General features: G+C 45.3%; 1 protein-coding gene across 3 annotated transcripts in view; it reads right to left on the bottom strand.

The window, feature by feature from the left end:
• Nucleotides 1-223: 223 nt before the first annotated feature.
• Nucleotides 224-12,002, bottom strand: part of PPP2R2B (protein phosphatase 2 regulatory subunit Bbeta) — a 453,511-nt gene continuing 441,732 nt past the window's right edge. For 2 of the 3 annotated variants that reach the window (XM_044225002.1, XM_044225009.1), the window contains 2 exons: nt 3,703-3,794; nt 225-949 (listed from right to left, as the gene is read on the bottom strand). In XM_044225002.1, the coding sequence (XP_044080937.1) occupies nt 670-949; nt 3,703-3,794 (372 nt within the window). In that variant the 3' untranslated portion in view covers nt 225-669. Of the gene's footprint in view, nt 950-3,702; nt 3,795-12,002 lie in introns of all 3 variants that reach the window. The other variant, XM_044224996.1, reaches the window with a different exon arrangement.

Here is a 12,002-nt window from a genome sequence, read left to right as displayed (position 1 = left end):
ATTCATGGGGTTTCCTGGCCAAATTCTCAGGCTGTTTCTATGGCGTTTCCAGAAAAAAAAAAAAAAAAAAAAAGTGTAGTTGTGCTGATGTGTCCCCTCCCTTCTCATTCTGCGTCCCCTTTGCTGCCTGTGACATAAATCTCTGCTTCAAATGAGACTATTAAAAAACGTGGCGGGGGAGGGTGATGCCGACCGCTTGTGATCTTTTCACACAAAAAAGTAGAAATTCTCTAAGAGTAAACGGTGTTTATTTTTTTGTTGATTTTTTTCAATCAAATGGAATTGCTTAATTAAAAAAAAAACATCTCTTTTCTCTTTAAATACTACAGACAACCTCATTTTATCTCAGCAGACACCTAGAAACAAAACACTGGACCCACCAGAGAAAACTGGGCAAGAAAAGCATCAGAAATTCAAGTCAACTATGGAGAATTAGTGTTAGCTGGCAGCTCTCAGTTCTAACCAGAAGTGTCTCAGAACCTATTGGGTTTGACAGAAGTTTCTTAGACCTGGGGATCTGGGAAAGTTGGACTCCTTTTAATTCTATCCCAATTGTTTTCTGCATAGGGAAATTAATGTCAATGCATCAAATGAAGACCCAAAGAAACATTTAAAAACATGTCTGACTAGTATTCAGTATGTGAGATTATTAAGTAATAACTTGTCCTCCTAGTTAACCTTGTCCTGGAATATATATAGGTTATTTGTAGCCGCCACTGCTATAATATTTTCTGAAGGGTGCCAAGCCGTATGCAAGATCTTTTTGCTAAAGTCCAGACTGTCGACACTGATCTCGTCTTTTCTCCGCTTGCCCCCTACGCACACTTTCCGTGGTTTTAGGATAGCCCGGGGTTTGCTGTTTTCCCTCGAGGCCTCCAGGGTGACGTCACGCTTGGTGTTTCTGTCGAACATCCTGAAGAAGTTGTTGTAGGAGCCTGTCATGATGACGCTGCAAGGTAGAGAGGAAACAGGGAATCACCGAGGGCTCTGGAGAAAGGCAGGAGCATATCGCCGTTGTCTTTCTGGAGCCAATGACACCACTTTGTGGCCAGCATCTGGCACCATCGTCTTACTAAAAACCTAAACCCAAGATCCCAAACAGACTGGCCAGTGTGACTATCTGTGGTCTTGGTTTTGAATCCCTGAAAGCAACAAGCTCTTGGGCTGGATTGGAAGGGAAGGCTCATGATAATCCTCCTTGTTACTTACTACTCGGGATGGGTCCCCTTTTGGTTCTTTGGCTCCGTGAGTCCCGTGGTTTTAATGATCTCAGCTCTACCTCCCTTAAGATGGCAAGGCTGGAGAGAGGTCAGGACAGGAGGAGCCCTTTTGAAAACATCGGTTATGCACACGGAAAGTGTGGTTGTGGGAGTGGGGCTGTGCTGCCGGGCAGCTAAGGCTTTCTGCCGCCCGCACAGTGGGAGAAAGGCCGGTAGAACAGCACACTGAGCCTCGCGTGTCCTCCCCCTGCTAAGAACCAGCTCTCAATTTAGCCTTGCCAGCAAACTTCGCTAAAAAATGGATGTCATCGTGCTCTCCCTCAGGAAGAGATAAACAAATTCAAATTTTAGAAGAACTGGGGAGCGCAAAGGCTTGCTAGTGGGTTGACAGATGGCGTCCACATTTTTATAAGAATTCTCCACCCTCAGGCGGATTTATGATTGACTGAGGGCAGTGACTGCCAAAGCCTTCCAGAAGCAGGGGACTGACTCTTTACCGGTGACAGTTTGCATGCAGGGCCAGCCTGGGGTCGGGGGTTGGAGGGAAAGGTCATTCTGTCTCAGTAACAGCCAGGGTGGCTGCTGCTGGCGCATGGGCGCTTGGCCTCGTTGGTGGGTGAAGCCCCGGCCGGCTGGTGAGGGTTAGGAGGACAGCGCCTCCTCTGTGTTCAGGTGGTGGGAGTGCGCGGACAGGTGCAAGGAAAACGGAGAGCCCAGGGCCACAGCCCGGGGTATGTGTTTCTGGGTGCTCGGTCAGCTGTGCCAGGCAAGCCAGTCAGGGGCTGGCTTGTTAATCTGGCCCAGGATATGGACGTGGTGGATGTGTTTGTCCTGGTAGTGGAAGAAGCTGTTGCTATCTTATCAGGCAGGGTACCGAGCGCTGGACAATCCCCCCCACACCCCTATCTTGCTCGGACTTACATAATCTAGATGGGATTTACACCTGAGGAAAAGGGACTAACTTGCACAGGGTCACACTGGGATGAAATGGCCAGGTCGGGCCTCCCACCCCTATGTGCCCGACCCCAGGGCCCAGCACTCTGCCAGTGGCCTCACTGCTCCCCATGAATGGACAAGGCCTTCCTCTACCATGGCCCAACTTGGTTTAAACAGAGAAAGCCCTGGCTTTTTGGTTTTTGTTGGTTGGTTTGGAAAAAACAACAAACAAACAACAACAACAACAAAACACCAAAAAACCCCAAACCTCTCAACCTTACCGGAACCAAGAATTTTCTTGGTTATGGAAAGAAATAGTGAAGTTACGAAAAGAATGTCCGTCTTAGGATTCAGATTCAAAACTTCCTACTCTTGTCCTACTACTTACTAGCCCAGGAGCTGGGGCAGGTCACTACCTCGCTGAGCCTCAGTTTACTCAGCTATAAAATGGGGATGGTGACAACAACCTTGTCATCCTGTGGTCAGGATGCTGTAATAGGATGTGTGCGAAGGTGACTGATACGTACTTTGTGAGTTGAGGTTAAGATAAGTTATTAGGACAATAACAAATAGAATTTATTAATAGTGAAAAAGCAAAGAAATTATATGTGAATTAATGTATTTATATAAACTACAAATAAAAATTATAAACACAGGGCCGGGGCCAGCTACTTTTCCCCTTGGGAGCCTAGTTCATACATCACAGCTGCTCTGCTGTCTCTTCCCTCTGCCCTAAAGCAATGGGGTGCTGTGACTTGGGTCCTCTGTGATGTGTGGATTCTTTTCGGGTCTGCTAAGAGGAAGGCACATTTTGGTTTATGGGCAAAGGAAGCCAGGGAATGGCCAGAAACCACTTGTTTTTACTAAACGCTCCAGTCCCTATATGCCTTGTCCCGACAGAAGGTAATGCTTGCAAGCACTATGGTTGAGGCCGTGTTCCTCAAAACACTAAATCAGCCCCTGGTAGCCTGTATCCCGTTCTGGAAGGTGGGGAATCATCTGTATTTGTCAAACTAAAAATGAACTATTAGAAGGTAATATGAAGTATTGTTGAAATAAAAGGCCTTAAAACAATAATAAATCACTTTGAGGGACGATGATAAACGAGGCCAACTAGAATTCAGCTAACGAACCACCGGGGCCTTTGGCCAGGTCTACACTAGAAGCATCGAGGGATAATTTTCCATCTAGAAAGCATACTTTGCAATAATTAGAACTGTTTACGCTGGAATTTGCTGGTGCATTATTAGTGTTCTTCATTTCGGCCATGTTGACCTAGCTCTGGGGGCGTCTGGTGTGTAAGAGATGGGATTTTCTTGTTCATGTCCCATGGTCACCTGCGTCAGTCCCGAAAGAGGATTCGGGGGTCTCACTGCAGCCCTCCCTTATATCCAGGTCTGACCTCAAGGGAAACCCAGGGACCCACAGAGTGGATTCCTGCCAGGCCCTGGGGCCTGATTCCTACCCCTCTTGGCCACGCCCTGCTTGGGATAAATTGCTCAGGACCCACCTCTGGAAGGTTCCCCAGCCACAGAGCTTCTCTTACCTGTCTGACCCATTCCACACACACTCAAATTTATCAAAAATGCAGTCATTTTCGTAGAGGGAGCACAGCTTGCTGCGGAGGTAGTCATGAACCTGTTGGGGAAATACATCAACAGGGTCAGTTACTATTTTAGAAACGCTCGTTTCTGTGAAGACGTCCTCTGGGGATGTGAGCTGTTAGTTCTTCCAGTATACATGTGCCTGGAATCAGACAGCCTGGGTCTGAATCCAGGCTGGGCCCCTCTGCAACCTGGGATTGTCACACTGGGTTGGTAAGCTGCTAACGTGGCGAGTGTGGATTAAGCAAGCTTGCTTAGGCGGCCCGTGGCCTGCAGAAGGGCCCAGTGGGTGGTGGAGTTCCACTTTCATTAGCAAATATGTCAGAGGATGCCATTCATTTGGTCTTCGATTCAACCTATGTTTATGGCCCGCGTGCTCTGTGCTTGGGATAGGCAGTGAGCAAAATACCACTGGCCTGCTCTCATCCTAGCGTGGGGGCAGATGAGTGTTCACGTGGGCCTCGGGAGGTGATGTCCCAGAAAGGAACATGGAGCTGTGCCATGAAAATGGGAGACAACAGAGGCAGGCAGGCCAGGGAGAGCCTGGGGGCAGATGCTGGCACGGAGCAGGGCAAGAGCAGTGGGAGGAAGTGGTCAGCCTCTCGGCATGTTTGCAGGGACCATGGAGAGGATTTGTGGATGGTGCAACTGTGACACATGGAGAGAAGAACAGGGGTCAAGATGGCTCCTGGATCTTTGTCTTGAGCCAGCGCAAGGATGGACTTGCCCTGTTCATTTTTGGGTACGATCAATTGGAAAAGTGTGTGCAAGGTGAGCTGTTGAGAGACTCTGATGTAAGGACGGCAGTCCTGGAGTATGGGCAGTTCTCTTCTGTTTTTCAGTGAAATAAGCAGCAAAGCTCGCAGATGGGAACAAGGAAGGGCAGGGATGCTAGGGAATCAAGGCGGCATGGCTGGAAGACACTGTGACCCCACGAAGTTCTTGGATGGGAATTTTACACGAGACTGGTCAGCTCGATTGGGTCATTCACCCTGTGGTCCCTGAGATGGTTTGGAGATTGAAAAGTGCTCTGAGTCATTTGGACAGTGCAACTATTTCTAACTCTGCAAATGACTGTTCCCAAATAGTCCTGGGTCTTGTCAGGGGAGCTGCCTCATTGCTTTGGTGACAGGAGAATCCATCTGTGGTGGCGCTTCTGGCATTGTGAGATGGGGGAGCGGATGCAAGGGTGAGGTTTATGTTGTGCACTTGAGTTCTCGGCTGTAAATTAACTCCTTGTTGTTCCCTTCCTCTCCTGCCACCTTTGGGGTATATGACAAGTGGCACAGGTCTGACGTGGGAGGGCATTTCTGTCTGCACAGCTGCGGATCTCTCGTGATTACTAAGAGTCTTTGAGCAAAGGAGCAGAAGAGAGTCTGTGGGAAAAAAAGGGCTGATTCTTGATCTTAACCATCGTTCGGCAGACCTGTTCTATCAAGGGACAGAAAGTGAATACTTATGCTTTGTGGGCCATATACTTCTGTGGCGACCTCTCAACTCAGCCCTGGTGATGCAGAAGTAGCCACAGGTCACGTATAAGCAGATGAGCGAAGCTGCGCCCCAACAGCACTTACTTATAAAACAGGTGGGGGACAAGATGAGCCTCTGTGTCCCCTGATCTTTCTTGCCTTTTCTTGATGTCTCATCGACTTGTTTCTGGGTTGTGACAGAGGAAATAGAGAGCTGTGGCTTCTGAAGGGCAGTATGCCAAGCAGGGAATTAATCCAGTGGCAATTCAAGCCAAGTGTGTTTTTTTAGTCTAGGCACACCTTGAAGATACTGTGGGTTCCAGACCGTGATAATAAAGTGACTATTGTAACAAAGTGAGTAGAATAGAAGTTAGGTTTACACTATACTTTATTAAGTGTGCAATAAACTGCATTATCTAAAAAAAACCCCAATGTATATACCTTAATTAAAAAATACTTAATTGATGAAAACAAATGCTAGTCATCTGAGATTTCAGGTGAGTTGTCCTCTTGCAGGAGAAGGTCATGCCTCAGTGTTGTCCTGACTGACCACAGGGGTGGCTGGTCAAGCTGGGCATGGGGATGGCAATTTCTTCAAGTAAGTCCAAGTGTGCCACATCCATGGCCTCTGTCTTTCACAGGATTCTTCTGTAGCATGCGATGTTGTTTAATAGCACTTACACATAGCAGAACTTGTTTCAAAATTGGAGCCAATTTTTCTCAAACCCTGCCCCTGTTTCATCAACTAAGTTTATGCGATATTCTAAAGCCTTTTCTGACATTTCAACCGTCTCTACAGCATCTTCACCAGTAGATTCCAGCTCAGGAATCCACTTGATCTGCCCATCAGTAAGCAGCAGCTCCTCCTCCTCTCAAGCTCAGTCCCATCCGTAGGCTCCACATGCTATTTCCACCACAGCTGCAGTGATTTCCTTCATTAAAGTCTGGAGCCTCCCCAACTCATCCACGAGGATGGGAATCAACTGCTTCCAAACTCCTGCGCATGTTGATAGTTTAACTTCTTCCCATGAATTCCCCAGAATAACAAATCTTTTCCAGAAGGCTTTGCATTTACTTTGCCTACACCCATCAGAGGAATCACCAGGGTAACTCAAGCCTTATGAAATGTAGTTCTTCTATAATAAGACTTGAAAGCGAAATGACTTCTTGATCCATGGGCTGGAGAATGGATGTTATGTTAGCAGACATGCAAACAACATAAATCTTGTACATGAACCTCAAAGCTCTTGGGTGACCAGGTCCATCATCAGTGAGCAGGAGTACTTTGAATCTTTCTTTTTTTTTTTTTTTTTCTGAGCAGTAGGTCTTAAACACTCAGTAAGCCATGTTGTAAACAGAGTGCAGTCATCCAGGCTTTGTTGTTCCATTTATAGAGCACAGGCAGAGTTGATTTTGCATGTTTCTCAAGAGCCCTAGGATTCTCAGCATGGTAAATGGCTTTGGCTTCAACTTAGTCACCAGCTGTGTTCGCTCCTAACAGGAAAGTCAGCCTGTTCGTTGATGCTTCAAAGCCAGGTGCTGACTTCTCCTCTCTAGCTATGCACTCCTTGATGGCGTCTTTTTCCAATTGAAGGCTGTTTTGTTCACATTGAAAATCTGTTGCTTGGTGTAGTCCCCTTCATGAACTGTCTCAGCTAGGTCTTCTGGAGAACTTGCTGGAGCTTCTAGATCAGCCCTTGCTGCTAATCTTATGCTTTCAGGTTTTGGAGATGGCTTCTTTCCTTGAACCTTATGAGTGTTTTATAAATGGAACCTCTCCCGAGCTTTACATTTTCTTCTGCAGCCTCTTCACCTCTGCCTTCAGGGAATGGAAGAGGGTTAGGGCCTTGCTCTGGATTGTGCTTTGGCTAAGGGGATGCTGGGGCTGGTTGGATCTCCTCTCTGAGCCACTCAGACTTTTTTCTAAGGCTGTTTCAATTTCTTATCATTCATTTTTTCACTAGGGTAGCACTTTCAATTCCCTTCAGGAACTCCTCCTTTACGGTCACAACTGGGCAGATGGGCACAAGAGGCCCAGTTTTCAGCCGACTTTGCTTTTTATGTGGCTTCCTCGCTATGCTTCCTCACTTCTAGCTTTTGATTTCAAGTGAGCGCTGAGACTTTCTTTCACATGAGCCCTTGGAAACCAGGAGTGGGTTATCAACTGGCCTAATTCAATATTGTTGTGTCCAGGGAATGTGGCGGCCAGAGAAGGAGAGAGGGATGGGGGAAGGACAGGTTGGTGGAGCAGGCAAAACCCACACAACATAAATTATTGGAACTCACCATCTCATATGGGCACTGTGTGTGGCACCCCAACACAGTTAAAGTAGTAATGTCAGAGATCACTCATCACAGAATTGTCATAGCATGTACTACTACTACTATTACTAGAGCTTGAAAATGGTAACAGTGACACAGATTTGAAATGAGCAAATGATGTTGGAAAAACAATGCTGGTAGATTTACTCAACGCATTGCGGCCGTCAACTTCAATTTGAATATATGTATTAAAAAGGCAGCATTTGGAAGTGTAATAAAATGAGATATGTCTGTATTCCAGCTCTCCTACTTTTTGGAGAAAAAAAAATGAGCCAAATAGCTCCTTATTTTCAGCCTTCTCCCCCTCTACTCATTCCACTGATCTGATATGGAGCACTTTTCAGGCAAGGCACATGTATATTTTGAGAAGGGAGAAGCTAGTTTGAAAACAAATGGTTAAGCAGGTTTCTAGGATGCAGAACTCCTTAGAATCTTACAAGGGTCAAGGAATGGTAAAAGTATAAGAAATGGAGAGTCATTAATTTATCTCAGTATAATCACTAAAATTTGTTTTTTTGGCTCAGTCTATGTTCTTCACAAATTTTTCTTGATAAACAAACTTTCGCCTTTGGCCTTCTGTCTTATAGAAACATCACAGATGAATAATAAGCATCAAAACATGTGTGCTTTGGAAGTGTGGGTCCATTAGTAGGAACGACATTGCCAAAAACTCTACAAATAATTCTTGAAAGACAAAGTCCAAGGGGATCTAAAGGAAAATTCGGTCTAAACCAGTATTTTCTCCTCCCCAGTAGCTAAATTTTGGGAAGCTCCTATTGCCTTGACTTGATGTCATCTAAAGAAAAAGAACATCGACCATGAAGGTATGTTATGTTTACATTCTGTGGCTCAAAGAAAAAATAAAACCTTAGGGAAACAAGATGGACCTCTCTCCATCAGAGAAAAGGATAAGGTAAGATACATTGATTAGAAACATCTAGAACACAGAGCAAGAGAAAACTTAAAACTCACCCAATTTGATGCTTTTTTCTTCACGTTCCAAATATTTGTTGTCCACATTCCTATTGTGTATGGCCTTCTAGACACTAAACTGAACCTCCCAACATAGAGGTTCTCAGATCATGGGCTCGTGGAGGCCTTGTGTTGTAGATAATGGGGCTGTTCATGAGGCCCAGCAAGTGGGAATGCTGCTGGGTGGTTCTGAGATTTCAGGGGTCAACAAACTTCTTTTGTAAAGAGTCACATAGCGGGTAATTGTAAGCTCGTGGGTTATATCATCTCTGTTACACCTGTTGAACTCTGCCCTCGTAGTGTGAAAGCAACCATGTACCCACGATCAGGCGTGGCTGTGTTTCAGCAAAACTTTTTACTAAAACAGATGGAGACTGGATTTGGCCTACCAGCCACCGTTTGCCAACCCTTGTTTTATAGGAGAGCTTGAAAAGAGCTGATGATACTGATGTCTACAGAAAAGAACTAATGATACTTAAGTCTACAATTTCTCCTGCCTGGAAAGATGCTGGAGACCAGTGGACGTGTGTATGAAAATACAGAGCAGGCACATTACTTAGTCCCCTCCCCAGAGAAGGCATTAGTAACTGGTGATGGATTATTTCCCAAGGGGCCAGGCTTCACCATCTTCTTCAACAATGTTCTAGAAATTCAGTCACAGTTTATTTTCCATCTTTTACATAGTATGTTACCAATCTAGGTACAGTATATAAATTTGACTAAGTTGCTTTGAAATATGCTATCTAAAGTTATACTTCTGTAATATTTCATTTCAGTATGTGCGTTATGAGACCTGTCTCAAAGTGTTTGACAAAGCGCATTTCCACATCTACTGCCACTGAACTTGCTTTGAGAATCACGCTCTTAAAATGCTGATTATTCCATGTTACAGTGAGCTTACTGGGTTCTGAACCCAGCTTTGCTCTTAAAGCCTTTCTCTAAAATGAAAGTACTAATTGCTCCTGCCACTGAAGAGACTAAATCCAGTTTTCTGTCATCCAGGCTCACCAGCAGGCCACAACTCTGTCCATACCACCCACACTCCGGTTCTAGTTGTCATTGTCCTCTGTAACACAAGAGGTGTGTCCAGCTGGAAGAGGACACTCGAGTTGGCTTCACCCTGGGCTGAACGTGAAGGTAAGAGCTTTGAGGCAGTTTCTGTGAAGTGGGACCCTGAAGTCTGGCAGGATCTGGGGGGCAGGCTGTTTCAACCACAGACTATCTCAACCACCTACATCCTCTTGAATTCTGGCCCCCAAATCTTCCCACAGCACCCTGCATTACTCACAGTTGGTCAAAGTCCTTGGTGTCCTCAATCTTCTCTCTGAACTTCTTCTGAAAGATTGGCTTGTCCTGTGGCCACTCTTGTGTCAAAGTGGGGTAAGTGGGCTCCTTGCTGCTCCAGACAATGATTCCTGTTCTAAAGCCCTCAGTCCTTTGAAGCCATGTCACCAACCAAACTCCCTGCTGACTACATTGTTATAGTCAGCAACAGTTCTGAGTCCCTCTGTCACATTCCTTGAAGCAATTCTAGCACCCAGATCTCCTGCCATTATTCTTCCTGGATCATTACTCTGGTCTCTCAGTTGCTTGGCCTCATCATTTTCAATGTGTTTTATCCTTTGCTTCCTTGGCCACATGATGTGACTTGCCACGATCCCAATTATACCTGTTGAACAAGTCCTGCTCTATTGCTACCTCCTTTTTTAGTTCACTCTCTTTACCATCTGGAATCTATCAATTCTTCTGATCCACTTTTTGGTCTACTTTCCTTCACCCATTATTTCCTTCCTCATGCATCCGCGGTTCAGTGGTCCATCTCTCTCCTTCCGTTTTACTCAAATGGATCCCTGAGCAACTCTGCCTCTCTCATGGATGAGTATTTTATAGTTTTCCTTCTCACTCAGCTAATGACCTTGTTCTTATTTTATGAGAAAACAGAAGCAACAAGAAACCATCTATGGCTACCATCGCAATGCATCCATCGCTATTTACTCTTCTCTCCTTCCTTTGATGGATGAATTGCCCATTTTCCCACCTATAGCCTTCTGCAGTGGACTCTGTTCCCTCTTGTTCCCTCAAGGAGTCAGCTGCTTGACTCTCGTGGCTTATTCCCCTCAGCATCAAAGATGCTGTGATAACTTCCTTATGTCTATATCCCATTCTACTGTTGCCCTTTAGACTAAAATCTCTTGGAAGGACTACCTGTAGTCCTTCTATTTATAGTCTCTCTCAAACCCCACTCCAATCAGGCCTTCATTAATACCATTCACCTACACCTATCTCATTGCTAAATCCAATGGCCATTTTCAGTCCTTTCCTACTTGATTCAGCAGCATTTGGTAGTTGGTGATTCCTCCTCCTTGAAATCATCTCTTTACTTGGCTCCCAGAACCTTACTCTCACCTTTCCTCTTCCCAACCTGTAAACACTGGGCTCCTAGGGCACGGTCCTGACTGCTGCTTTTCTCTAAGCTAACGTATACCCAAACTGATCTATTTGGAATTTCTGGGTGTTTACTTGGCTCTACATGTCCCAAACTAAATCTTGATTCCCTCATCTACATAAAATGGCACCACCATTTTCCTAATTGCTCAGGATAAAAACCTTGGAATGATTCCTGGTGCTTCTTTTGCTCTTACATCACACATCCAATTTGTTGTCCAATCCTGTTCTACTCTCAGCCCTAGCCAGAATGTTGTAATAACTTGTTAACTGTTCTACTCCGCCCACTCCCCCTATAGTGTCTCCTCTCCAGCCCAACCAGAATGTTAGTCAGTGATGAAAATATTCGGGAATTGGAGGGGGATGAGGTTTCCACAGCCTTGTGAATATACTAATGTAGACTTTGAAAGGGTGAATATTGTGATATCTGAATTATAGCTCAAGAAAAAAATATGTAACTTAAATCCCTCTATCTAAAATTTTCACACCTCTTTTAATCTAGCCCAAAATATCTTTAAAAAAGACTAGTTTAGGGTGCCTGGGTGGCTCAGTGGGTTAAAGCCTCTGCCTTCGGCTCAGGTCATGATCTCAGGGTCCTGGGATCGAGACCCGCATCGGGCTCTCTGCTCCACAGGGAGCCTGCTTCCTCCTGTCTCTCTCTCTGCCTGCCTCTCTGTCTACTTGTGATCTCTGACAAATAAATAAATAAAATCTTTAAAAAAAAAAAAAAAAAAGACTAGTTTACCCCTGCCTCTTGATCTTTGCTTCTATTGTGCTCTTACTGAAATGAGTTTCTTCAAATCCTTTCTGCCTCAAAGTCTGGTCTTCATCTTCTAAAAAAAAGCCTTTCTATTCTAAACACTGCCTTCTCCTTTGTTCCCTTTGTCCATAAATCTACCAGCCGTTTTGCCAATGCTTAAGCCAACAAACTGTATCGTCTTCTTGCCTCTTCTTCCCTCCACACTGAATTAGCAGGTGCGCCTCACAGACTCTCCTCCTACCTCTCTATCTGCATGCCACCATTTCAGTGCCAA

Source organism: Neovison vison, chromosome 1 (assembly GCF_020171115.1).
Source record: "Neovison vison isolate M4711 chromosome 1, ASM_NN_V1, whole genome shotgun sequence".
In the NCBI taxonomy this organism is placed as follows: Eukaryota; Metazoa; Chordata; class Mammalia; order Carnivora; family Mustelidae; genus Neogale; species Neogale vison.
Note: the sequence above shows the minus strand (reverse complement) of the source record. Positions and strands in the feature narration are given on the sequence as shown.